The 27,949-nt window shown below is 53.6% G+C and overlaps 1 protein-coding gene across 3 annotated transcripts; it reads right to left on the reverse strand.

The window, feature by feature from the left end:
- Positions 1–135: 135 nt before the first annotated feature.
- On the reverse strand, positions 136–27,939 carry RNF41 (ring finger protein 41). 3 transcript variants are annotated; one of them, XM_039514234.1, is made up of 7 exons: positions 27,790–27,939; positions 25,062–25,247; positions 11,987–12,099; positions 6,404–6,675; positions 5,357–5,492; positions 4,611–4,714; positions 343–3,177 (listed from the first exon to the last, which is right to left on the reverse strand). In XM_039514234.1, the coding sequence occupies exons 3-7, from the start codon at positions 12,074–12,076 to the stop codon at positions 2,826–2,828; spliced, it is 954 nt and encodes a 317-aa protein (XP_039370168.1). In that variant the 5' UTR covers positions 12,077–12,099; positions 25,062–25,247; positions 27,790–27,939; the 3' UTR covers positions 343–2,825. The 3 variants fall into 3 exon arrangements, with proteins under 3 accessions (XP_039370170.1, XP_039370168.1, XP_039370169.1); XM_039514235.1 differs by lacking the exons at positions 25,062–25,247; positions 27,790–27,939 and adding an exon at positions 13,754–13,929; XM_039514236.1 differs by lacking the exons at positions 11,987–12,099; positions 25,062–25,247; positions 27,790–27,939 and adding an exon at positions 7,508–7,672 and having other exon boundaries at positions 136–3,177.
- Positions 27,940–27,949: the final 10 nt, after the last annotated feature.

A 27,949-nucleotide genomic window follows, 5' to 3' on the forward strand; every position in this document is an offset into this window, starting at 1 on the left:
AAGCCTGTAGCGGGTATACAGCGAGGTGCGAACTGCAGGCAGCGGAAAGGAAAGGGCACGGAAAAGCAGGCGCGGTTCTTGCAGCGTTTCCATGCAGGAGAGCGTGCCCGGGGATCGGAATGAAGGGTTGGAGAGTCAGGAAAAGGCAGTTTATTAGTGCAGTCAACACAACGAAACAGCGCACACAAGACACAACCAGCAACTTTTATGGACCCGCAAAGACACCATTGCAAGTCTAGTCTGATTTCCGAGCGCCCGGGGCCTCCAGTGGAAAGGAGACGGAGGCCATCTCTGGAAGCGAAGGCCCAGTGGGGGCGGGGGAATCAGTTTTTTTTTTTAAAAAAAAGTCCAGCTAGACAGATGCAGTTACCAGGTTGGATTTAGCAGCTTTTTCTAATTCCTGAGCATAAGGGTCTGGGTTGGACAGAGCTCCCACCCAGTAATTCCCCTTCCACACACCTCATCGAGACATGAATTCAAATACAACCCGCTCCATACCTCCAACTGATCTGACTTCTGAAGAACGCGCCAGGTGCTTGTAACGTAGGATACGAGACACACGGAAAACTATGGAGTTACCCAACAAAGAGCTTCTACGCCTGCAGGGGAAAACCAGGCCATGCCCTGTAACAGAACTAGCTGAATTCCTCAAGAAATAATGCGGCATTAAAACAAAAACAAACCAAACCACACCAGCAAATTTGCCAGTTGAAAGAGGAAAAAAGAAGTGAGAGAAGGACCTTAAACCCCCCCACCCCGGTGGGCCGGGCAGTAGAGGTGAAGCCAAATGGAAATCCTGCAGCGGTTTACAGAGCCTCTGAAGCGGACGCAAAGGCTTCCCTGGATGCCCAGCGAACAGCGGAGAGAAATTGGGGACAGCGTGTAACAAAACCCGCCGCCGGGGCCTGAGTGATGTTCTCACGCGTCTCCCTGGGAGCCCTGCCCGTGCTTCGCGGTGGAGCTCCAGAACCAGAAGGGGACAGGCCCTTTGTGACAGGCGTCCTGCTCCGCTTACAGCGCCAGGAAGCACGTCTAGCTCCCTCCACGTGCCTCAGCCACCGGCTGCAGTCTGGGCCGACGCAATCGGATTCAGCCCCTGGAAGCAGCTTTCTCTAGTGTCATACAGCTGGGCAGAACTAGGCCAATCAGTGTGAGGCATGATGGGAAATGTAGTTCTTACAGAGCCTACGTCTGGGCAGCCTCCCACGGGCCGCAGGGTAATCACCCACTGGACAGATGTTGCCCCTGAAGATGGTCTCCAAGAACCCCCTCTTTTGCAGGGCTGCTCTGCCAGCTGGGGCAGGGCTGCTGCAGGTGGCAGGGGCAGAGGGGTGGGTGTCGTCCTGCTTTCCATCGGTGGAGGCAGCTCCGCTATTGACCGACTGAGAGTGGGAACCCAGGAGAGCTGCTTGTTGTGGAACTGTTAACTGGGAATTCAAACTCTTACCCCACCAACTATCTGCAGCTTCCGGCTAGCAGCTGGGGAGGGCCCAAGCTGTCCAGAGGACCAAGGAGATGTGAACAGTCTCCGAAGGGATGGTAGTGTCGAGGTCTGGATTAAAGCCATCAGAACCTCTTATTTATTGACAATTCACTCCCTGTCCCACACGCAGCCACCTTGGGCACCAAACAATGAGCTAAAGAGAAAACAGACAAAGACCGAAAGGAAGGAACAAAAGCCAAAAATCCCCTCCCCCCTCCCCACAAATGCAAATAAATTAAATTCCCGACAAGTAAACTTAATTGGACCTGGCAGCATTTCTGGCCACTGTATTTAAAAAATAAAATAAAGGGAAAATACAAACAAACGAGGCAAAAAAAGGTACAAAAAAAACGAACCACAATCACAAGTGTCTGAAAAAAAATATATAAAGCTCTTTGTGGCCCGTTCAACGCACACACAGACAGGGCAGCTGGAGCCAGGTTCTGGGCAAGAAGTGGAGGCAACTGTCACTGGCAGGCAGAGAGGCCCGTCCACATCACAGGCTTCTGGAGTCCGGCGCCTCCCTCGGGTGTCCGGCTCCGAGCGGGAGGGGAGAAAGGAAGGAGGCGAAAGGGCCGACCAATGAGAGTTTAGTTCCACTTTGAATTCCCCCTTGAAGCCGGGTTTCTCCCCGCCGCAGCGTAAGGCCCCCCGGCCAAGCTCCAGAGCGCGTCTGCTCGACGGCTCAGCTGTCTGGCTGCAAACCGCTACTCGTTTGTGGGGAGCGGTGATTTGGCATCGCTCGTGTCTGCAGCTTAGCCTCCCGGCCAAACCGTCAGCGTATCTGAGCAGGGTCCCGCTTCCCACCTCCCAAAGGCTGCAAAGCGAGACCGTGCAGGTGTGTGAGAGCCCGGCTGGAGAGGTGTGGCTCTCACACAGGTGTCTCAGAGTGGGGAAAGAAACCGGGGGTGGGGGGGGATGAAGCTGTGGCGCGGACGTGAACACCGGGTGGTCGGGTCACCCCAGGGCAGCACCACGCCAAGATCTGCGCCAGGAGGTCGGGACAACGGCAGAGGTGTCAGCAGTCAGGCCCACTCCAAAGCCCGGTTTCGAGGGGCTGCGCTTTTCAAAGCCAGTCCGAAGCCACACGGACACCGGACTGGGAGGCAGATCTGCTGCAAGAGGCGAACCGCATTTTGCATATGATGCTGGGTGACTGCCCAGCGCTACAAGGGAGCGTTTGCCAGAGGCCTTGAATCGCGTTTGAAATTACGAGCCACACGCTTGGAGGAATAATGCCCTGATATAATGCCGTGACTGACGGGGGCCGGGGGGAGATGTCAGCGGTTTAGACAAGTTATTCTTTTTCAAGCACAAAATGTTTCTCTCTGTTTAAAAGTCTTTAGATCTCCTCCACTCCGTGTGCAAATATCATCACCAGGCCCGGCTCGAGCACCATGTCCTCCCCCATGTGCTGGTTCTCGCAGGCCATCACCACCACAGCCTGCTTGCCGGGGATGCGCTTGGCCACGTAGTTCTCGTAATAGCGCCGGTTCATCTGGCGGGTTTCCAGGGTGGCCAGGCCCTGCGGCCAGTTCCGCTCGTGGGCGTTCTCGATCAGCTCGTTGATGATGGACGTGGGGCACCCGCTCTCCACCAGCGAGCGCTTGATGACCGCCTGGAGCACGGCGTCCGGCGTGGAGATCATCCCGCCCCAGCGCGTCACCCGCGCAGGCTGCAAGGAGTTCACCCACCTGTAAGACACCAAGACACCATGAGTAAAAGACAGGGGCACCCAAGAGACAGTAAGTGCTAACGGGGAGGCAGGGAACTGCTCTGCCAGAGAATGAGACCGGCAAGACGGTTACTTCAACGTGATCCTCAGAGGCAGGCTGGCCACATCAAGGACTGTCAGAGGCTCTGTGGTGCCCACAGGACACAGCGCCAGCCTATAATGGTCTCAAAGGGCAGTGCCAAATAACTCAGGTGCCCCCTCGGGATGGATCCAGAAAACTCACCAGCTTTCCTTTGTCAAACCTAGTGAGAGCGGATGTCAGAGCCAGCCGCTCCCCCGGGCGCTGCTGGGGCTGAGAGAAGGGATGAGGCCGGGAGGAGACCGGTGCAGTTAGAGATGGTGCCCATGACAGAAAACAATCTGCCAGACTCAAGTAGCTAACAGCAATGCTGGAGGGACATCGGGCGACCCCACCACTTCCTCGCACTAACTGCTTCAGAGGCTGAAGTCTGTCGATACGGAGCCCTTTGCCCCACATCCCTGCTCTCCTCCTTTCTCCTTAACTCACGGTCCGGTGCTCCTGAAGTCAGACCCTCAGAGTTCTTCTGGACCTTAATCATGGCCCCCGCCCTCACCCGCCCCATCAAAATCCTTTTCCAGGCCGTAACTGCAGCGTGGCAACGACTGAAAGTCCTCTCTCTGGTCCTCCCTCCGTGAGCCAAGCATGTTCCGAAGGTCTTGCTCCAGAAAGTGGGGCCACATCCCTGGCTTCCCAGCTACCCAGGAAGGCCTTCAAAGTTCTTCAGGGGCTCGCTTCCCTCCAGCCTCTCAGATCCACCGACTACGACCATTTAGCGCCTCGTCCCTGCCCAGGACAGCGTTAACCTCCCACGGCAGCAGATGCAGCGGGGAGAGAAGCTGCCATTTTCCAGCTTTCCAGGCACCTGAGGACGCTTCCACGCACTAGAACTCCAGTGAACCCCAGTGTCCGAGAAGCCCCGGAGTAAAGCCTCTCTCTGTTCTTTTGATGCCATTCTATTAACTCTGGTGGAATTCAGTTTTCCTGAGCTGGGCTGAAACGACCCTTCCACCAGGTCCCATCTGTGCCAGTACGGAGCAAGGATCAGCTCCGAAGCCATTTCTTCCAGCCCCACTTTCACAGGCAGGACACGGGCCGGCAGCTCGCTAGTTTCGAACTGGCTGCAGGTGTAGAATTTTACAGCTGGTGGGACCCGTACCATTAACAGGGCTGAGTCGCCTTAGCAGTGTCCTGCTTGCTTTACGATTATGGGTTTTCTTGTGGCTCCCTTAGCTCGGTCCTTAATCTGCTGGGGGATTTAATGACTGTTCCCAAATCTTGCCAGCTGAGCTGACGCATCAGTCCCCCACGTCTGCCTCCCGAACACCCACTCACCCCTGTCACCGGGATCGTGCATCAGCAGCGGCACTTACTCTAGGATTTCATTGTATTCAATGGTCTCTTCCAGGTTCTGCAGGTTGGGGTTGACGCTGCGGATGGCTCGCATGTAGGCCTTCAGCAGCTGGATGTCCCGTTTCTGCAGGAGGCAGGGCAAACGGAGAGATGTTTGCAGCAGGCAGGAGTCCCACACACGCCCAGACCTGCCCGCCCCCCTTCCCGCGGGTACGTAGGGTTGGAAGTGGCACTGAACACAGAGTCTGTTACGTTCAGCCCCACAGGACAGCAGCGGGGGACCTGGCTGTCTCATTAGCACTCAGGTGGTAGAAGCAGAGTTTTTAAAAATTAACCCTTCACTATTTTTCCTGCTCACTCTCTGCTTCCCAGCGGGTCTGCTCGGGGATTCTCAGAGCTCATGAAACAGACTGAGGTCAGAGTGCCTGGAGTGCCAGCCGTCCTCCCCTGCGTCCCAATCTTGTGAGATCATAGTGCAAAGCGTGCTGCTCCCGCTGGGCGGGGGGGACCTCATGGGACACAAATTTCGATGCAGGACAACAGCCTGGAGCTGGGAGAGGAAGCTCCCATTCAAACAGACACTGCACAGAACTAAGGGAATGCTAGAACCTAGCAGCCTATCAAGCTGCCTTTGGCTTTTAACCAGCAGATTCATTTGTCCAGTAGTTGTGCCAGGTAAGAGTCCACCCATCCAGAGAAGCTGTTAGCCTAGACGGCCAGAGCAAACTAGAACCCCAGCCATGGACACCCACGTGAAAGCAGCTACCTGCTCGGCCAGCTGATGCTTGTGCTCTGCTGAAGTCTTCTCCAGCTCAGCAATTCTTTGCTGCTGCTGCTGCACCACCGACCTTAAGTGCTTGATGCAGTTGTGATTCGGCAGCTCGTCTTTGGGCATTTCCAAGCTGCAGGGCGAGAGAGAACGGACGGCAGGGGAAGACAGAGCAGGCCAGGGCTCGGGATTAGCAAGAAGCGTCAGCGCCCACCCCGCTCCCACGACAAACGCAGGGACTTGCAGCGAGATGTCAGACTAGCCCGAATTATAATTAACCACAGATGTTTGGGATGGGATCGTAAGCTGATCTAACCACTAGGGATCAGGATGAGGTGGGGGGGGGAAATCCCACATCTGCCCACTGCAGGGTTCTTTCACTCTCCTCTGACTGTCTGGTGCTGGCCACCGCTGGAGACGAGGCCTTGGGGTAGCTGGACCTACAATACAGAGCCACCCACCTCCAGGTCAGCCGGGATCACTAGGCCCCCCACACCTGACTGGACAGCGGGTGGTCTCAGCACAGCTCGTGCATCATAATAGCCAGGCAACAACTGGGCTACCTGGGCGGCAGCCTGACAGAGAAACCGAGGCCGGAGACCGACTGCCCTGCTCCAGCCGGCCCGGGGGAAGCGGGCGTGGGTAGGAGGCGCTGCTCTTGCTACACCGTGTTCGGTGGATAAGAGCTTAGCTGTCTCGCTGACTTGGGTTCCTAACTGCCACCTGCACTCAGGAAAGTCTCCCCCGGTCTCCAGGGCTGGAAATCCAGGGCCCAGATTTTAACGAAGTTTAAAGATGAGCAAGACGCCAGCTGCCAGCGGGCTCAGAGGCCGAGCTGAGCTGGCCAAGGCTGGATAGCCCTGCCCTGTGCACTCCCAGCCTGCGGGGAGATCAGCCTTCGTCCCAGCTCCCAGCAGCACAGAGCTGGTCAGCGTCCCAGCTCCATCACTGCCTCGCGGAAGGCCACAGCTCCTGGCCTCCCCCCCAGGAGCAGGGGACCCTCCCTTCAGCCCCAGGAAACAATCCGGCAAGAACAATCCTCACCCGCATCCTTGCTCGCACGTCACCGGCCGCTTTGGATTATGCTCACAGTCATTGAGGTGAGACATCAGGTTGTCGAGTCGCACGACCGCCGTGCAGCCGAAAACCGCGTTGTCGCAAGTGATCTGCAGCTTGGAGAGCATGTTCCGCATGATCCGGGGGACGGGGCGGAGGTGGGCCACAGTGACTACGCTGCGGTCCACGGGGCAGGTCTGCTGCTGGGAGAACCACTGGGTGATGCAGGCATTGCAGAAGGCATGTTCACAGTGAGGAGCCTGCACAGGGAAGGAAACGCAGGATGCAGTGACTCGCCCCGACCCCCAGCCTCAGTCTCATCCCGCAAACGCCCAGGGCGGATGGGCAAAGCCAGCACCTTTCACCTGGCCTGCAAAAATAGTTCATCCCACCTCTCAACCCCCGCTGGGAGCTGAGGGGACACTCCCCCCATCCATGCCACAGGCCCAAACCAGGGCTGGCAAAGCCGGGCCCCAAGCCCCAAACACAGCACAAGGGCGGTCACGCATTCCCCTGCTCTACCCACTAGATGCTGCTGCCTCTTTAAACGCAGGGTTGATGGGCCAGGGGACTCTGCTGCCTGGAGTCCAGCAAGCCCTGAGGTACCCAGTGGGCAGAAGGCTTGGGGCCCCTTTGGTAGCATCGCTAGTAACATTTCCATAAGCGCCCTTCAGGGACGCAGATCCAGCTCCGTCGGACGCCCCCGCTGCCTGGCCGGCAGCTGAGGTTGCCGGAAGAGAACAGAGCGAGTGCAGGGCCTGGCGCAATGGGACGCTGCGGGGGGCCTGACGGCTTTCCATCCCGGGGGCGGCCCGGGGCAGGAGGAGGCCATTTGAGAAGGCCCCCGAGCCGAGTGGTTTTGTGGGCTCGCAGCGCCACGCAGGTTTGGCCTGGACACCCCGGGAGGGGCGCTGGCCCCAACCCCTCTCCCCTCAGTAGGGGTTTTTGGGAAGGGGGGGGAGGGGAAGACCCTCAGTTCCAGATTTTACTCTGGGTGGCCTGGTGGCACTGCCTCCCCTCCATGATCTATTTGCTCCGTCGGCCTTCACACCCGCCTAGGTCGCTGCCCCCTCGCCGAGTCCCTGCTCTCACCCTGGGTTAACACCAGGTCTCGCTGCAGCGAGTGAGAACCAGCCCTCCGCAGCCGGCGCGTCCCGCCCCCCGGCTGAAATATTTCCCCTCAACTCTGCTAACTCCTCCCACCACCGGGAAACAGACGGACACGAGCCAGAGCAGAACCCAAACCGCACCGGGGAGTCGGCTCCCGGCACTCAGCACCGGAACATTTGGTTGCCAGGGTTGTAGCCGTTACCAGGGAGCCTCTGTTCCGGGGGGTCAGTTTAACAGATCGTGGCGACACCAGGCTGGCCGGGATCCCATTTACACACTCATGTCGCTAGGAGCTTTCCAGCAGGGCTTCTCCAACCACAGCAAACGGATTTCTTTTCCCCCTGGAAACGGCACTAGCCAAGCTGTGCCGTACCACGCTCCTCCGGCAAGCATACGAACGCCCCCTTTCCAGCCAGGGCAAGGAAGCGACCACGGAGGTGCCAGATAACTAGACTGGGACGCTCCCTGAGCGGCAGGGCTGTAGCAGAGCAGGGCATGACAAGTCCAGATTCCTGAATTGACTCTGTGCAGTGCGGACTTGCTGGGTGGCCTTGGACAAGATGGTTAATTTCGGTGCCACATGGCGTCCCCAGCTGTCGCGCCGGTCTAGTGCTGTGCGTAGCCACCGCACGAGGATGTGTCCGAAAGATCAGAAGTCTTGTCTTCAGGACAGACTGAGAAATCACAGAGCCCACTGACCTTCACAGGGGCGGCGGGTGGCTCAGCTCTCTCGGAAAGGAAATCAGGGGCCAAGCTGGATAAAGTTCTGATTTTCCAAAGTGCTTTTATTTCGAACATTACAAAATTCCAACCCATTTTTAACGTGTTGCTAGTTCTTTTCTTTCTCCCCATTGGACAGTCTGAAATTGCTGAAGTGGAGGGGGGATTGTTACCTGAATTTAGGCCCCTCTCTCCAGAATGAGACCATTCTGGAGCTTCATAAACATCCCGACTTCGAGGCCACCACAAACTCAGGCACAGATATGCAGACAGCTTGTGCTGTATCTGCGACCAACAGCACCTTCCAACAGCTCAAACTTCCACATGCCAAGAAAGGTGAATGCTTCCGCTAGACTACGCTCCTCCACAAGGGAATGCAGCTTGAAGTCAATGGGACTTGAATGCTTATGTCACGTCGGTGCCTAAATACCTTGAAACATCTGGCCTTTCCACTTGGAAAATCCCACCCTTTGGACGCTATCTTCAGGCTATTTTTGAACATTTTGCTGCGTATGAACATTCATCATAACGTCAAGAACGTATTGAAAGGTTAAATAACTTTTCACTGTTAACACTGAAAATCGTTTTGAAGGGACAGACGTCATGCCATTGAGAGAACAGTTAATAGCAGTTTTTGCATCTGTTGCTACAAACACTGAGGCACACAATATTTGCAGGATCAGAGACTCACATTTCCAATATTTTGTTGTTTTGCTTGTAGTAGGTTTGTAAAATTCAATAGCCTCTTAGTTCTGACATTTAAAATCCAGCATTTATAATTGAGTTCATTATAAAGTGTTAAGCTAAACGTACAATGGGTGCACGTTTTTAAGTTAGCGTCACTCTGATTTAAATCACCATGTTTTATTTTAAATCGGTAAGTTAAGTCAGTGGTTTAAACTTGCCTGGATTTACATCACTCCAGCCCATCGAGAAACCAACTAACTCGTGTTCAGAGAGCTTCTGAGCAAATGGAAGTTATTAGACGTTCAACGTGTACTGCCCTACCACGTGGTTACCCCCTGCATCCTCTTGTCCTTCTTGTCAATTGCACATCATGAATTCGGAGAAAAATGCAGTGAACGTGTCTGTCCCAGATGCAAGATCTGTAGAGAACAAACACCCCCTCCCACGGTCACAGTACATTGTTTACTAGTGATGCGATCTTCAGATTTCATTTTTGCCAAGCACAGACAGCTTAGCAAGCCACAAAACACTCCAGCCAGCAAAGCGTCGTGCCTTGCACTTTGTCCACAACTTACTGGCACTGCAGTACCTGCTGATCACGAGTCCCAGCTGAACGTCCCTGTGCGGCTCAACTTTCCATTAGCCGCACTGCAGTGCATTTGTTTGCGGCAAAGTTTTGTGTTACTGTCACTCACGGTCTAACGGGCCTTTTAGAAAAAATAGTTACATCACTCGAGTTGCTCAGATAGGCCCCCAGCTTTGCAGTTCTTTGCCGGAGTCCCTGCTGTTACTTAGTCCCTAGGTTGGTTATCTGGCAATTTCAGGATTTTTTCCGCCAGCCCCGAAAATGCTCAAGGGGGTAACAGAGCAAACCCTAAATCCTCGTGTCCCTGCACGGGTGACAATGCAAATAAAGGCAGGGAAAGAATCCACTTCCTGAAGGGAACAGCACGTCTGCCACAGTCAGGCATAAGGACACAGGGACCTCAGGAAGGGCCTGGGGTCTGAAAATCTTTGTGCACAGGTGCGGTGTGATAACAGACCGTCAGTTCTTACACACGGCCTGACTGCCTGGCTCCAACAAGCTGGTGAATGGGCAGTGCCCCCCAAGGCTGCAAGGAGGATGACCCCCCCCCTCCCAACAGCTGTAGGAGACAGCTGCTAAGATCTCGAATTAAATCTTTCCAAGCCCTGGGGACAAGTCTCAGCCCTCGTGCCCGGAGCTAGACCACCCACCGAACACTAAAGCTTTCCCCAGTCGGGATTTCCTGCTGCGCGTGTTACATAAGGAGCAGAGTATTCCCAGCCTCCCTCCTTGAACGATTTCCCCCTTCCCGGACCCAGCAATCTTCTCCCAACGCAGAGCGACGGCTCGCGGCAAGAGCAGTTCTGTAAATACCGGCAGGCTCACCTCTGCTAGGCCTCGGGCTCTACACAGGAACGCAGCCCCCAGCTCCTCCCCCTGCCACCCGCTGTACAGAGCCCAGAGCAGCCCACCCACTGGCCAGCTCTGCGGCTTCACCAGCATTTCGGAGGAACGCTCCCAAGATGGGCGGGGGAGCCAAAAATCACCGCGAGCCACAGCTAACAGCTGAAAGAGGCACCCCGGCTGACGACACTCCCTATTGCTTCTGCTGCTGGCCTGGCTCTGTGCAAGCGACTCCCGCGTCTGGATTGTGTGCGTGTGTGGGGATGGTGGGAGAAGGCAGCTCTGAACATACTGAGCTATTAACGACGTGCCAAAGGAGCGCAATGTTCACAATCTGGATCCCCTCCGCTTCCCTGGGTTGAACATTTGCTCCCAACAGGTGGCAGGGAGGAGGGCAGGGGGAGAGGAGACTCAGCAAGCCCGAAATCTTGCTGCTGCTAGAAAAGAATGGTCGTCAGATACCCTCCAGGAACGGCGGTTCCCCGGGGAGCTGCACAAGCCCCTCACGCATGCACAATCGGAGTTGTTTTTTAACAGGAGCATCGATCGGGGCAGCACATGCAGAAAGGAGAAAAGTCCCTCAGGATTCAAAGCCCAGGCTGCTGAGGACCCTGAAGAGGCAGGACGGAGGGCGGGTGATGGGATCCACACGGACTCCAGCATCTCCAAGAGCACAGTTCCTGCCAGGAACGTCACTGTTTTCTCCCCTCTTCGAGTATGGGTCAGTGTGGAGCCCACTCTAGGTGCCTGGCAGGCTGTATCCTCCTGGGACAACAGGAGGGGCGGGGAGGGGGGCGGTTCAGCTGCATCAGTCAAACAGGGATTGGAGCCCTGCTCTCCCGCAATGGATCATCACGCCTGGCAGCCCTCAGGCTGGCACGTTCCTAAAGTAGGCGGAAGATGGTGCCTGTGCCCCGGGGGAGCACGCTTCAAAGTGCGGAGGGAGAGACCTGCCAGCCTGCGGATAGTGAGTGGAAATACACTGACAGCCACTTAGCGAGTCTCTGCAGCAAAACAGTCTGGCCTTTCAATGCGCAGGATACGGCCACGAGGAGCTGGGGAGAGGCATCAGCGCAAGGCTCTGGAGTACGCAGCGTCTCTTCTGCTCGTGCGGAGCAAGACTTCGGGAAGAAGGCTGGTTTGGTGAGCGGCTGGTTCAGGGGAGTCCTGAGAAGCCGGGCTGAACACACCCCATGCAAATACACCCGGAGAAGTGTTTTATATAGAACCATCAAATGCCAATGCACACGCCAGCTCCAGAGCCTCTGGCAGGTCTCAGACACCTGCGGCGGTTGGGCAGTTGCATTTTGAAAGCAATGAATTGAAATAGCCGGTATGTTCATATACTAGCAGCTTCCAGCAGATTTCCACCAGTACTTGTTAGCTCGCAGCAATTTAGCCTGGGTTGGCTGATTTTGGCAAGCCGCTACTTTCAGGCAGCGATCGGAAGGGTCGGAGCTGCACGTGTACATTAAACGTCTCTTTTCACACACGCAGGGCTGTGCGTTTAACATCCACCCACCCTTGCTAGAGCGGAGATGAAACCGTCGTACGGAATCACCCCTGTAAATCTCTCCAATCACGACAGCGGAAAGGAACTGGTCATTGCTCTTTTCAGCACCTACCTGCACCGGCTCCTCCAGAACCCCGCTGCAGATGGGGCAGATAAGGTCTTCATCAACATCCCCCTGAAAGCGGGCTACATCATACCCCATTGCTCACCACAGTCGCCAGAACCCTGGAGAGAGAGAAGGAAGGAGATCAGTGGCAGGCCGAGAACTGCAGGGATCACGCCAGGAGGAAAGCAAGGACAGACTCATGTTCTGCTCCTCTGAAGGCAGAGTCTGATTTGGGAGTTTAAAGTCCCTCTTTGCAATGCTGAGAGTTGGAAACAGACCTGAGCCTGCTGCATGCTAAGCCAGGGGCTCGCAGACCCGCTCCAAGCTTACACAATAGGGTGTGGTGCAGTGTTCTCAGCCCCACGTCCATGCATTGCTCTCCTGCTAGCACCAACTGCACACTTCCCTCCCCCCAAGGCATTACTCACCCTCGGCACTCGTCCTCGCTACGGAAGGATTTGTGCGTGAGAGGGCAGAGGGGGGGCCGAGCGCCCAGGACACTACGGAGACGTAGGGGGAACACTGGCCCACCAGACATGCTCAGACCACCGGGAGTCTAGCTCCGGGCTCTCCCACTGACACAGGGTGATCTTGGGCAAGTCACTTTGCCTCTCTCTGCCTCTGTAGCTCTGTCAGTCCCTGAGCAGGTGTCTGAACCGTGCCTGGCGCAATGAGCCAGCACACTCAGACGGGGTCTCGAGGCGCTACCATAATTTGACTGGCCACTGCCCGCTCCAGGAACTCCTCACGGCGAGGCCCCGGCTGGATCCGTTTACGAATGGGGTGTCTGCGGTCGCAGGGAACTGGACCTGACGACCCAGGAGGGTCCCTTCCAGGCCTGACCCTAGCCCTAATTTCTCAGCTTTGTTCCCCCCCAGAACTGCATCCTGATCATCCTCAGCAATGCCCGGATTCCCTTTGGCTTCCATTCCCCTTCTCCACCACCAGGTTCCCATGCAGGGAACTAGAGACACTGCAGTCAACCTGAGCTGGTTACCCAGCGCTGTCCTGCCCAGTACTCAGGGAGCCGCGTCTCCATTCACTGGTTAAAGTGCAGCCTCTCCGCCGGCAAGCCACAGCCCGTCTGCGGTTAGCTGCTCCCCGGGCCCAGAAGAGCCGGATGGAGATGGGGATTCAGTAAACACAGGAGCCCTGTAATGTCGGGTACAGGAATCTCCCAGCCCACTGGCAGTGCAAGTTATTCCCACGTTCCTACAGCTCTTCTGCTCCTAAGCCAGGATTCGAGAAATAGATCTACTGATCCCAGGACTGGAAAACTTCAGGTGCTGCTCTAATTCCAGGCGTCTTAACGAGTCCCTTATGCATCCCCAGGGCACAGCACTGCCCAAGCCCCACACAATTCGCCAGGGCTACCGTGGGACTCCGGGCTTTTCTACACACGCCCGGTGTGCGGGAACATTACAGGAAGGCTGTGGAGATTACGCAGCATGATCACCAGCAACATCAAAACGTGTCAGAGGTGGGACTGGTCTGAGCCACGTGACACCATCCACCCCTCAGGGGAACACGCTCTGTTTAGCCTCTACGCTCTTCACGTCAGGGCCTGGGGTGTCCGCATAGCGCCCAGGGAGGTGGGGGCCCCGACCTCCTTTGGGTCTGTAGTTATCATCACAGGACACCTAGGTGAAGGGCCAGGAGCACCTGTGGACCTCATGAAGTTCCTGCATGTACCCGCAACCTTCTACACGCCCCTGCACTGGGACAAAGGTCCGTTCCCGGGCCCTCCCGCAGGAAGACGATAACCCCACTCACATCTCCAGGGCGTCAGAGCAGCTGGCAGTGACGGGCTAAAAGGTCTCCCCCATTTCTTACAGAGGCTCTTCCTAGACCAAAAGTTGCTATGGAGGAGACACAAGGCTCCTAACCCTTGAACTAAGAAGTCAGCACATGGCCTGTGATTGGAGCGGCTCCTCTCTCTGCTCCACAAGCCAACCAGTAAGGGGGGGGGGGGATTATGACATCAAAAGATAAGCCAGCCAGTTGCCACCTACCCTGTCGCTCATTTGAAAGCCATCATCCTATTGGTGCAAGTACCTCAAAAATGCCTGGGAGTTTTGTCCCAGTTCCTGAACTAACCCGTCACAATCCAGTTGCCTGGGCCCAGGAATGCTAGGTCAGCCCCGGAGACAGGCTGGGATAGCAAGGGAGGTCGCAGCTCCCCCAAAGGCCACACAGAGCCCTGGAAAGCAAAGCTGCCCATCTTTACGTCTGCAGTAACACCAAGAGTACAAAGATCTCGGTGTAACCATGGTGCGTTTTCCAAGCAAGACAGAGCTCCACCCCCCCCCCCCCGAAAAAGTCAAGTAAGTGGCCAACATCTTTTTAAGGGTTTTCACCAACAAGCAACACGGCATACGTTCACGTGGCTTTGCCACAGTGTGTCTCCCCTCTGGATCCCAGAGGTTCCCAGTGAACCTTCTGCCGGGTCAAAATTGCTTTGGGCACTATCTACGGACAGATTTCCTGCGTGTCCCCTCAGTGTCCACCGGCTGGGAGCGCACACTCATCTCCACCGATGCAGGCCCCCCCCCATGTCATTTGAGGATAAGAGGATAAAGATCACATATTCATCACTTCTCTGGCTCAGCGCTTCAGAGTGCACTTCCTATCCTGTGTGGGGCCAACATGGGGCTTTAAAGGCCGTTACTTGCCCTGATTACATTCAATATGGACAACACGCAGCCAAGGAACAGGGCACTGGAAAGAACAGAAAGCAGCATGACTGAGCAGCGAAGTGTATTGCGAGTCTGATCGGTCAAAAAAAATTTCTCTGGAAAAAAGGCACTGAATATGTCAAACTCTACCCTAAAAAACCCTGCAGCCGCCGTACGAGAGCCTTGCTCTGGAGTGACTGTTTAAGTATTGAGCATCAGTTTCTACACGTTACCACTCTGGGGTTTTATAATCAATCAGTCTTAATTTGATAGATCCTGGCACAGCAGGGATAGCAGCAGCACACTACATCCAGGAACTGCAGAGTAAATCTACCGACAGTCAAAGCAATATCAAGTCCAAGCGAAGATCAGAGAGGTAGACGAGAACCATTCAGGTCCATTCCCTGCAAGCCCGAGAGACACCCCCCTGCCTTTGAAAAAAAATCCCCTCCCCCCCCCCCTGCTGCTTGAATCCCAGCTGTGATGCTCGCTCACAGAAGAACCTCAAGAAGAAGAGAGAGACTACTATAGCGGTGCCCGGACGAGCCTCGATAGCGATGGACGGGATGAAACAGACAACACAAAAAAGGCCTAACTCACGTCCTGGTCTGCTATGAGCAGCCCAGGCCAGAAGGCTGGAAGGGAAGCAATTTAGCTCACTACCAATTGCAGGCTACAGACACGCTTTGGACTAAACGCAGAACACGCAGAGTCTGGGGTTGGAGCTCAGCATCCTCGGCGTGTGGGAAATAACCCTCCCAAATGCGACATGCAAAGCGGCGTGGGGAAAGCCAAGACCCGGTGAGCCCCGAGTTAAACCCCTCACGTAGCGGCTCCAGCAGGCCGAGGACAAGAGAACTTCGCTAACAGGGCACAAGGGCACCCGCCAGCCGACACCTCGACTTTGGGACCTGTCAAGTCGAATCTGGTGAGTAAGTTATTCCACCCGCCCCCTCTGACAGCAGATACACGCAGCTGGTGGATTTACTGAGTCAGTATCAGATGCAAGGGACGAGTCGATAATGGGAGCCAGAACTTGTTGGACCCATCTCCTAAATCAAACTGTGCTGGAAGTCTCGGATTTCCAGCTTTGCCTAGGTTCTCAGAACACACACACCCTGTTTTCATTACGGCCCATACGAGGTCTCCAACAGCACTGCAGCTGGCCGAGTTTGGAGGAAACCTGTTCCGTAAGCAATGCTGTTTTTTATAATCTTCCCAATTTCATAAACCCTGGGGGCCAGAAAAGTAAATTGAAACCAAAGGGAAAACACGACGGCCACAAGAGGGAGTGTCTCTTGTAGCTAAAGCACAGGACAGGGGCCAGAACGCCAGGGCTCTGTTCCCAGCCCTGCCACTGACCCACCTTGTGATCTTGGGCATGACCCCTGCGCCTCGGTTTCCCCATCTTTAAAGTACGTACGATACAGGAACATCTCGGGGGGAATTCCTAAGTGTTCAAAGTGCTCTGAGGGCTTCCAATGAAAGGTGAAAGCAAGGTGGTGGCAGTACTGGACTTTCGCTGCTTCCTGTAGCTTCAGCCAGCTGGAGGAAGCATAGTCTAGTGGTCAGAGCGGGAATGGTCAGAAAAGGGGAGCCCAGAGTTCTGTCCCTAAGAGGCAAAGGAAAGTAGCAGGCATTCGACACGTGGAGGAGACGCACTGGGGCAGCTGTGAGTATGTGTCACGGCTGCTTAAGCTAGTACAGGACCAAGAAAGATGAATTCTGATGGAATCACCCAGCTGGTGTTTAGAGGGGGTCATTTACAGGCCTTGCAAGGCTAGAAACACTCCCCCCATGAGCCTCTGCTTCAGTCTTCTCCTTATCTACTAGGGGAGAGCCGGTGTGGGGAGGGGGCGGCCCAAGCCACACAGACAGGGCTCTGGACTGTACGCAGATTGTTTAGGAGAAGATGGGAGAGACAGATAGTGAGTGAATCGAAGGCCTTGTGTACACTTCAGTTCTGCAGCTTTAACTCTGCGGGTGTGGCTCCAGGCCAGCAGAACCCCGGTGCACAGTCAGACCAGCAGAACAGGGCTTCGGAGGCCAGTGCAGCCGAGCTCGAGGAACTATCCCGCACCAGCAGAACGACACCTACGTTGCGCGTTCCACTGGCAAAGCGATGTCAGTAAAACCAAAACAATTCCCGATTGTCATAGTTACGCTGGTAAAACATGCAGCCCAGACCAAGCGTGAGAGAAGAAATGAGCTGCTTAGCCATGGACAGAGCCCAAGCACTCCAGCCTGCCACGGCTTTCTGACGTGCAACATTTCTGCTCATCTGGCCCGGCTGTCCTCTATCCCAACCGTCACGTGACCTTGCTGCTTCGGGCACAAAGTCGCATCCGCTGCAGCTTCCTCTCTGCCGCCTCGCTTCCCCTCATCCCAGAGCCGAGTGGAATCGGTGCAGCCGAGAGAGATGACGACTCCACGGCTCCAACAATGACCCTTCGCTCTCCCCGTGCGCCTCTCCAGCACAAGGCAGATGCTGCTGCTCACCGACAGCAACGCGCCCCGTTCTGAAGCTGACGATTAACTGCAGTGACGTGCAGCAGAACGTCGAGCCAGCTAGAACGCCGTCTGCAGGACCTAGCTGGCCAGCAACCTTGTTTGAACAGTGCAATGCAGGGGACAGAACGGCGCGTGGCACAGAAACCGAATGTGAGCTGAGGTCGTTTCGATAGACAGCACGGCGAGGTGGTGGAAGGACACACTCCGACAGCATATCAATTAGGCAGTGGGATCTAAAGTTTCCCTTGAGCTGGAAACCACAGGCACTTGCCACCTCTCTGCTCAGATGAAAATCTGAAACCCTTCCACGATGAAGGGAAGAGAGAATTTATTATGCAAAATGCACCTCGGAGCCCATGTGAGAGGCACGAACATCAAGGGGTTTTGGCCTCACATCTCCCACGGAGGTTGTGCAGCTGAACTGCCCTGCAGAGATGAGACGGTTACTCTGGCCCCGCGTGGAAGTTGGACAACAGCATATTATGGAGGGACTAACAAACGAAAGCCTGAGTTTTCTATGTGGTTACAAGGCGTGCATGTGCTCCCACCTACAGCTTCCTCCTGAGCAGGGGCGGCTCTGTGTATTTTGCCGCCCCAAGCACGGCAGTCAGGTGGCTTTCGGCGACACGCCTGCGGGAGGTCTGCTGGTAACGCGGATTCGGCGGCTTGCCTGAGGAAGGTCTGCCGGTCCCGTGCCTTCGGTGTACCCACCGCCGAATTGCTGCCAAAACCGTGGGACCAGCGGACCTCCCGCAGGCATGCTGCCGAAGGCAGCCTGCCTGCCGCCCTCACGGCAACCCACAGGCCGCCCCCCGCGGCTTCCCGCCCCAGGCACGTGCTTGGTGCGCTGGTGCCTGGAGCAGCCCCTGCTCCTGCGTGAGGCTCAGTTAGATTATTTGGGGAATTTTATTAAGTCTCCTACCTGGGCAGCTTCTGCCAACGGATGGGGCCTGGTTTATTGGTAGCTGGAGCCTTTATTCATGTGCCAGATTTTCCAGGTCAACCTGTTACTCTTTCCAGGGTAGCGTTACCCTTAGCGGCTGTAGGTGCTTAATGTGGCTTCAACCACATGGAGAGCGTGGGTTTGACGGTCAGACCTGGGAATGCAGAGTTCTGTTTTTAAGAGGCCAAAGCTCGTACTAAGACAGTTTTGTCTGATCTACACTTCGCCAGGGTGGATGTGGGGGAGAAGCACTGACAGACTCAATTACTTAGCAGAGATGGAGGCTGAGGCCTTGACTTCACTGCTGAAAAGGTGAATTTTTTACCAGTGAGTAACTAATGTTTGAGAGCTACACTAAGGGGAAAACCCAGCGAAGAGAAGGCACTTTCGTTTTACTGAGATGAACTACGCGAGGTCAGCGCCAGGCAGGGGCATAGTGCTGACCTCACCTAGCTAACCTGGGGTGAAACTGCAGTGCCTTCTCTTCACAGTGTTTTTACCTCAGAAAAGCTCCCGCATATTACCCTGAGGCTAAAACCCCACCTGTTGGGGGTTTTTTTAGCAGTGAAGACAAAGCCTAGTTGCCTGTTAACAAAGCCTAGTTAACTCCACTCCAAGAGGTAAAGAAAGATCAGGGACAGGAACACAACTTCGACAAAACCTGGGATACGCAGGATTGTTATAGCCCTGTTCTTTCAGTCCCCATCTCTGCGAGGTAACTGAGTTCTTTCAAAAAAGACCTAGAGAAGTTCATGGAGGACAGGTCCGTCAATGGCTATTAGCCAGGATGGCAGGGATGGGGTCCCTGGCCTCTGTTTGCCAGAAGCTGGGAATGGGCAACAGGGAATGTTCATTCCATTCGGGGGCACCTGGCATTGGCCACTGTTGGCAGACAGGACACTGGGCTAGATGGACCTTTGGTCTGACCCAGTCTGGCCGTTATGTTTGTCCCAGGCTCTTAGAGAGACAAGGTGGGCGAGGTCGTATCTTTGATTGGACCAACTCCTGTTGGCATGAGACACGAGCTTTTGAGCGTACACACAGCAATTCTGCAGGTCTGGCTCACCTCACCCACCTTGTCTCTCTAAAACCTGGGACGAAATTAGTGCCACAACCAAGGATAATTTGGGTACTTTATTTCCTTGCTTCTTATGACCTGGAGTGGCCGAACAAAACTAAAATTTGGGCCTGAAAGCAGCCAACAGTGAATTATGCCAGCTGGCCGGCAGAGCTGGTAAGGACGCTTATTTCCATGCCAGTAACGGACGGGAGAGGGACACGGTTTTGACTGAAATTCAGAGGGTTTAAGAAATTATATCCTTGAAATTTCACAAGAGTCTTTTTTTAAAAGTAAGATTTTTCCACTAACTTGCCACAGTGATTTAGAGAGAAAAAGGCTGCAACGGCACATGGCTCTTCACCTATCAACCTTCCCGCGGCCCAAGACAACTGTACCATTGACTGCTCGAATGCGAGCGTGACTAGGAACAGAGCTGTTCAACCATAAGCTTCAAGTCACAGGCATCAGTTGTCTTTTCAGAGCAAGAGCTTGAACAGAAACTCAACTGTGCACTGAGTTGAATGGTTATCAAAGAACTCACCCACGCAGCATTAGTACAAAATGCCTTTGATTGCACTCGTCTGCATCCAGGAAGTCCGCTAGCAATTTCAAACAATGTGCGCTCCACTCAGAGGGAAAATTCAGGAATGAAAAGGTTTAACTCAGTAATAGCATTTGTAGTTTTCTACACGTGTTTAACCTGCAATTATCTATAGAGCCCAACACTGCGATATTTAGGCACTGATGCATTCACACCAACATGTGCACCACACACGTGTGAGAGGTAACATGGCTCGTGACAATAATCGTTTGGGAAGGCATTCAAATTATAACCCACCAGATCGATCTCACTTGACATCAATTACAGGAGGGTTACAGGAACTGTAGTTTAAATTATTTAATAAGAATCTCCCATTTTCTGTACTCTTCTCACTAATTCCTAGCGAGCCACCACCATCACCAGCAGTTGTTGCCCTAACATACATACTTTGAAACACTGGTGAGGAATTAATCCCATCTCTGAATTTGTTCGTTTACATCACACTAGGAAACCATTTGATCAGGTTTCTGTTGATGAGTGCAGCCTCTCCCACATGTACGAGGAAACCCTGTACTTTGAAGCACCAACTCCACTATTAAAATCCTTGTTCTAAGTTGGTTTACCCCATCAGACAAAGACTTCCTGAACTAACAACCCCCGGCAGTAATTTGCAGAGATTTTAGTGCACAGTATTTGCTGCACAAGACCCCAAGGCATGACCTGCGGCAAATAGTGACAAGGAATTATCTCCTCGGGGAATTATTTGGGGGAAGTCTCATGGCTTGTGTCACGCAGGAAGTCAGACTAGATGACCACAATGATCTCGTCTGGCCTTGAAACCTAAGTGCTCGACAGCCCACTGCGAGAACCTCTCGCCTAGCCAAGTGAACTCAAGGCTGAGAGCCAGGAATGCACTAGTTCTGAATCTGCTACCGACTCACTGCAGAGTCCTGGGCAAGTCACTTCACCACTCGATAGCTCAGCTTTCCGATCCGTAAGGTGATTTCTCACAGGTGTGACATGAAGATCAGATGACAGGTCTGCCCTGCAGAGAGTTACCCCAGGTGATCGGCACCCACGTTAGCCTAGCCCACACCGCGAAGCCACAGCAGAATGCTGCGTCCTCACTGGCTCTCTGTAGCGTAGTAACTTGAGCCACTCTGATCCCTTCCCAGGGAACTGTGACAGAACTGGTCTGTCCGTCTGGGCGTGTGTGGGGAATTGTGGGACAGCGCTGGAGGACTATCAGCACTGCAAAGCGGGCAGTGAAAGCAGAATCCAGGCTATAGCCTGCACCCACAGCCAGCCCACTAGCCGGGGTCGAAGGCACCACTAAACTCGGGGGAAAGGTTTCATGTGTGGCTGGAAGGGGGTTAAGGGCAATAGCCCAGTAAGAGCCCAGGGTAACTCTCCAGTGAAGACATACCCTGAGTGATTGCACAGCACTTTAGGGACCATGCTAGCACCACATATCAATGTTTGCAGCACAGTACAAGAGGACACGAGGACAGCCCCTGCCCAGAAGAGCTTGCAGTCTAAAGGCCTTAGCAATGGCTTTAACGGGGGGGTCCTAAAGAACAGGGGAGACCGGGACTTTACGCAATAGAGTTCACCACCAAAATAAGTTACTTAAAGGTTAAAGCAAACACACTTTGACAAGCCTCCTCCACCTGGCTCACCGTCCACCCTGAGTTACGCAAAGCCAAGTTATCCCCTCAGATCGTGACGCAGAGACAGGAAAGCACAATCCATGCAACTTCCCAGAAAATCTAACTTAGAGGTGTGTCGACTGCTGCGGACGCAAGCCAAAGGCACTGCTCCCTCAGCCTGGCAAGCCTCCTTCAAACAATTCGAGCACTCCGCTTGCTTCGCGTGTCTTCCTGATGAGACACTTAGGCCCGTGTCCTTCACGCGTGCAGCACACCTTGTCCCCTGGACAGCTGCTACAGAACCGACACGTAGGCGGAAGAGTGTCCCGCCCACCTGCTAAGGGAAACCTTTTCTGACTTCTCTAGAGAGGGAGTCTCACTGAGATGAACGCGCAATTGAACGAGGCTCTTACAATGACGTATGTATCAATAGCATTGTTAAATGCAAAAATGCATTTGCAAATACCAGTGGTTTCTCTTATCTAGGGCTTTCCATCCTTAGATCTCAAAGCGCTTTCAGAAGGTGGTCAGTATCATGAGAAAACCAGAGGTAAAGATCAGGTCTGTGACTATTTGGGATGGTATTTGAAAGATTTAAGGCACCCAAAGGTACTTACCCATAAAGCATTTCTGCTCGAGTTGGAAAATAGGCTCAATCAGGATGTTTGAACACACAGACCAGACGTGCTGCCTCCTGTGAACGACAGTGATTGTGATCTGTGTATTTCTGCAGCCCGAGCACATTACTGGTTACTCCCTGAGAAAAAGCATCACTTAATTATTTTCCAAAACGCCATGCTCCCGAACCCGGCCTTCATCACACCCAAGTGAACGAACGTTTCTGACACGAACCCGGACTCCGGCCTCGATGGCTTATGCAGCGGCTTTTGTTAAAACACAGATTCGGTGCTGGTGATTGATTGAAAGTCCCCTGGACTCGGGCTTTCCATGCTGAGCAGGACAGGCACAGCAGGGCCAGTGGCCAGGAATGTGCTTCTGGCATGTCCTGGAGCCCCACCTCCAGAGCCTGGGGAGGAGTTCAGTCTCCGTGCCCCATTTAACTCTTTGGCCTCTCTGATGGCGCTTCCAGTTATGGGCCAATTAGCAGCGTGTGTCTGCGAGGCGCACGGCTGTCTCCAGACAGCTGTCCCAAGAGAAACTCATTTCACGTGGGGGCACTGATCAACTGCAGGAGGTAACAGCCTTGGCCAATAAAGATCTGTGCTGAACCTGAACTGGGGCCTTTAACGTCTGGGTCACTAGGTCCCATTATACATTGCCCAAGCCCCCCCCAGCCTCCCTTGCATGTACGGCTTTCCAGGCTAGGAAGTGCTTATTTAACAACCAGTAATCCCTGTGGCTGGCGGAGAAATGCAGCAGGGCACAGAATGCAGCCCACGGCACATCTACCAGCAGAGGCAAAGAGCATAGGGAGACGTCCGATTGCAGGATCACCGGGGCAGGAACCCTGCTTAGTAGATCTGTGAAAGCCCCAGGCATTCATTCCTATGGGCAGCAGCGCACACAGGCCGTGATCAGAATCAAGGCCCCTTTGTGCTAGGTCTATACCACAAAGTGCTGACACACGATGCGCCGTGGATAACAACAGGGAAAGGATAAGTGGTAGTAATCAGAGCCAGGAATGAAGTCAATGAATGTTTTGACATGAACTTCAGCGGGAAAGCAGGTCTCATACCATTAGATAATCAGAAGGCACCATTTCCCCAGCACTGCTAGCAATGTTCAAAATGCCCCTTACATTACTGCAGAGCCATTCTGCTGTCACAATGGGTGAGAGACACCATGCCACTGTTTAAAGAGTCACATTGGAAACGCTTACGTAATAGCATAGCTGCCGCGTGCTGATAGAAAGCTGGTATTTTCCAAATAAACTTAAACATGTTCAAGATTCTTCCCCCCTTATCACTCCAAGACAGCAAAATTATCAGTCGATACCAAATTAGAGCCGGCAAAGTGGAATTTAAATACACACGGAGTTACAAAAAAAAAATCAAATGGCTCATTGCTTCTTATTCAACATTGGACAAAACAGATTTTTTAAAAATACAGTCTCCTTGATGGTAGTTCAGTTGACACCCTAGCTACAAAGGAAATATTAATGGCGTAGTTTCTAGCAGGTGCTAGACACAGTGTTCCAGAACAACAATACTTACACCAAATTTTATTTTGCTCTTTCACCTGGTCAATTGCAGGAACTGTCCTACTGCCAGAAATAATGGTGAAAGTCTCAACTGAGCGTATGCAACAGCAAAACCAAACCATTCCGGAGACACAGAAAACACGGGCCATTTCTCACTGGGAAGATGCAAAGGTCCGGACTGCAGTTCAGTGAAGTTTTTCAGACTTATGATCAGCTAAACATTTCAGTGGCCACTGCAGATTCACTCAGGAATATCAGGGCTGCACCTGAGGGGAGTGACACTGGCTAGGCCACCATATAGAAAACATATCACCAGAAAAGGGAACCCAGCAGTTTTTGCCTCTTAGACTAGATCCTAAGCATTGGGATGTAAGTGAAATATTTCATCTACGTACTGGTGAACAAATCTGTCTTTACAGCATAAAATTGCTGAGGGCTCTAGTCAGTGAGAAATAGTTATTGTTTTCTGCTGTCAAGAAGCCTAGGCAAGCTGGTGGAAGTTGACTGTGCACCAAGCTGACTGATTTACTGCAAACGCTCACATGCACTACGCAGCCCAACTAACCTTTACATTTTTTATTTTTTTAAATAATGGCCTCCAGTCATCACTCCTACCAGCTGGGAGGCCTTTCCAGATTCCAACACGAGCGCCACTGTTAGCATGTTTTTAAATAATTATGCATTTTACTGCATGTTATGTTGAATCTTCCTCCTTAGAAAGGCATCGAGTAATTTTATGGGGATGTTTTAATTCTCAAATTCTAGACTATCACAGGAAAGAAAAGTGCCCTGGAAATCAAGCGGTGGGTGAGTCTTTTTTTAAAACCCAATCAGAACCCTAAGGTCAACCATTCAAACGAGTGCTTAAAGGACACAACTTGGATTTTTCAAATAATTTACCACCCTCCCGCCCAAATCCAGTTTCTGACAGAGCCACCTTGAAAGAGTTATGCCCTGGAATTGAATAACGGGCTTGCTGTCCCCTGTGGCTGTTTATATAGAAAGGTCTTGTAAGGGCTTTGTTCTGTGTTTGCACGATGTCCAGCGCAATGGGGCCCTGACCCCTAGGCAGACCCTAACCCAAACAATAACCATTTCACCACCGGAGAAACTGACTGTACAGAAGAAACACTGAATGTGACGATACACAAGGCACCGTCAATTGCGCAAAGTAAGGGCCAGGTTCTGCATCAGGGTCTGGACAGGCAGATCCTCATGCTGAGCTCCAGTGAAATCAGAGGGGCTGATCATGGCCACAGGGGGTCTGCCCATAAGATTCCCAATGCAGGATCAGAGCTTGTACCTGCATCTCTTGTTACAGGAGCAGATACAAAGTGTTTTTGAGAAGTGCGATCTCAATTCAATTATAGCCCCCTTAGCTTGTACAGAAAAGGGGGACTATCCTCCCCACCACCCTCACACACTGTTCTTTACAAATGAAGCTGCTGATTCGGTTCCGAACACTCCTGTGTCTGAATCTCTTTTAATTAAACGCTTCTGCTGCTCGAGATCTGGAAGAAGATTTGAACTGAAGTATTTACCTTCTGTGGCAGAATTCCTCCTGAAATGGCAAAGACACAAGGGCGGGTTTTGATTGCTCTTTTTAAGCAGCTGCTCCCAGCGGCCCATCTTTTCCCTTCCTCCTCGCTCGGATTAAAACGTCATTCTTCCCGGTGACCAAGACCTGTTCCCACAGGAATAGTCAGGAGGTCACAAACAGGCTTGATCTATGAATAGGAACAAGGAGAACAAAATGAGTAATGTAAACAGAAATATGGCAAGGTGTGCGGCTCCCCGCCCCCTCCACACACCCCCGCCCTGCACTCTTGGCATCACGTGGGAGACGGCCTAACCTTGTCTACCCAGGAACTCCTGTTCCACTGACCACATGCCTCCAGCCACATGCATCCCCCCCGCCCCACCCGCATTTCTTAAAAGCCACTTGCTGCAAAGCATTTGAAACATTTTTATAACCTGCCTAACGAGGCTGCACACCCGGTGTTGCTGATACAACGAGGACCTGCACAGTCTGAGCCTTTTCAGCCAGTGATATTCCTCCCCAAACAAGAACAGATACAAACCCTCTCTAAGGCCAGTAAACTGAAGCATGTGAGCGATCTGGGAAAATACTGCTTTGTTCCCAAGACTTGTTCTCCAGGCAGCTAAAAGGCTGCCCGCTGCATCATTTCAGTAGCAAGATATTTGCTTCAGGTCTGGATGCTACCAGGTGTTCCAGGGAACAGACATTCAGTCGGGTGTTCTGCCACATGCTGGGTACAGGGGAGTTTTCAATGTAAAGGGCTCTCCCAGCGGTGTGATAAAACCACCTCTGCGAGGGCAATGGCCCCCAGCGCTGTACCACTATCTACACTGGCACTTTACAGTGCTGGGGCGGGGGTGTTTTTTCACACCCTGAGCGAAGAAAGTTTCAGCGCTGTCGGTGGCAGTGCAGACAAAGCCTACGAGAAGTTTTCAGCATGACTGATGCTCGGTAGGGACATAACCCAATTTCAGGTAACAAAGAATTTTCAAATCAGGAACGTTCTGTCCTGGAATGATTTCACACAACAGAAAGGGAAGCATTGGGAGAGAGCGTATACTCCCCTATAGGTAAATGCAGCACTTTAGAAGCTAAGCAATCTGGTCAAATATAGTTCTTCAAACCACCACCGAATAGGACACCCAATGATCTCCTTGTGACATTTACACAGCAATGAACTGGGAACCATCACACCTTGTACTTTTGTAAGTCTAGCACCCAAAATTCACTATCACAATATGAAGCACATTTGTCACTACCGTACTGCATTTTCCATAGCGGGTTAAGTAATTTCACATTTACCACTGAAACTATATAAAACCTCATTCCACTTCAGTCCCCACTCCCCTGACCCTTCCTCAAATGCCTGCGCAAACAACTGAGCTCTGAAAGACAACGGATTCATAGAGCACTTAGAAAACCACAACGTGCTAAATGGTCTCCACATTCCCTTTTATCAGTGTAGTGTATATATAATGCCTATATAGACAGTGTATATATCTGATCAGTTCCCTCACCTCTTGTCTCTGTACGCCACTGTTTTCTAGACTGTGCTTTCCTATGGGGGGATAGAAAAAAGGGGCCCGATCCTGCCTGAATTAAAGTAGCACCCAGAGGCTACAAATGTCAATAATTCACCAGAACAGCAACAATTCCCTGCCCAATTAAAAAGTAACCGTGGTAACCTATTAGCAGAGCATTTATGATGCAACACAAGGAGGCGGAACCTCCCTATTCCCCAAACCACAGTGATTTTGCCCCATTTTCTCAGCAACAATTTAGCAGCAGCCCAAGCAGCTCAGACTCCACCAACGTGGGCCAGGTTGATGCAGACGGTATGAAATATCAGCAGACATTAAAGTCCGAGGGCATCGTCAGGATGAATTAGAGCTCATTTCCTGGCGCAGACGCCCGGGGGAGGGGAAGGATCCTGGGGGTTTTAAATCGGGTTATTTGCTTAGTCACTAAACTTACAAAACAATCACTTTTGGCAGCAAGTGTCCCAGTCACTGCCCTGAACAAGCCAGATCCCTGTGGCCACCACCACACACCTGGGGGGCCCTGTATAACCACACAGTGCCCTAAGGGCCCCCTCTCAGCCTCTGTCCACAGCCCCCCCACCAGACCATTCGTCCTTGGCCACCTCCCCCAGCCTCCACCCACAGCCCCCCAGATCGTTCCCTGCCAACCTTCAGCCCCTTCCCCAAACTGAGCTCACAACCCTCCCCCAGCTCGACCCCACCCCGTCTCCACACAAACCCCACCTTGCCAGATCCCATCCTACCAACCCCGCCCCTCCCCAAACCAGCCCCATCCTTCACAGACCCCCTCCAGATCCCGTCCTACCAACCCCGCCCCTCCCCAAACCAGCCCCCCACCTTCACAGACCCCCTCCAGATCCCGTCCTACCAACCCCCCGCCCCTCCCCCAAACCAGCCCCCCCACCCTTCACAGACCCCCCTCCAGATCCTGTCCTACCCACCCCCAGCCCCTCCCCCAAACCAGCCCCCCCACCCTTCACAGACCCCCCTCCAGATCCCATCCTACCAACCCCCGCCCTCCCCAAACCAGCCCCCACCCTTCACAGACCCCCTCCAGATCCTGTCCTACCAACCCCGCCTCCCCTCCCCAAACCAGCCCCCACTAGATCCTGCCCTACCAGCCCCCCGCCCCTCCCTCAAAACACCCCCAATACCCCCAGCCCCAAACCAACCCTCCCCCGCACGTACCGCGCCGAGCCCCGGCTCCTCGGGCTGCTCCGGGACCCTGCAGGGCTCAGAGGCGGCCGCAGCCTCCCCGGCCCCCCGCCCGGCCCCGGCGCTGCTACGCAACCCCCCTCCCCGCCGGAAACACGGGGGCGCCCCGCCCGGATGCGACGCTCCAGCCAGC

This window comes from Mauremys reevesii, linkage group 25, assembly GCF_016161935.1.
Source record: "Mauremys reevesii isolate NIE-2019 linkage group 25, ASM1616193v1, whole genome shotgun sequence".
Lineage (NCBI taxonomy): Eukaryota > Metazoa > Chordata > Testudines > Geoemydidae > Mauremys > Mauremys reevesii.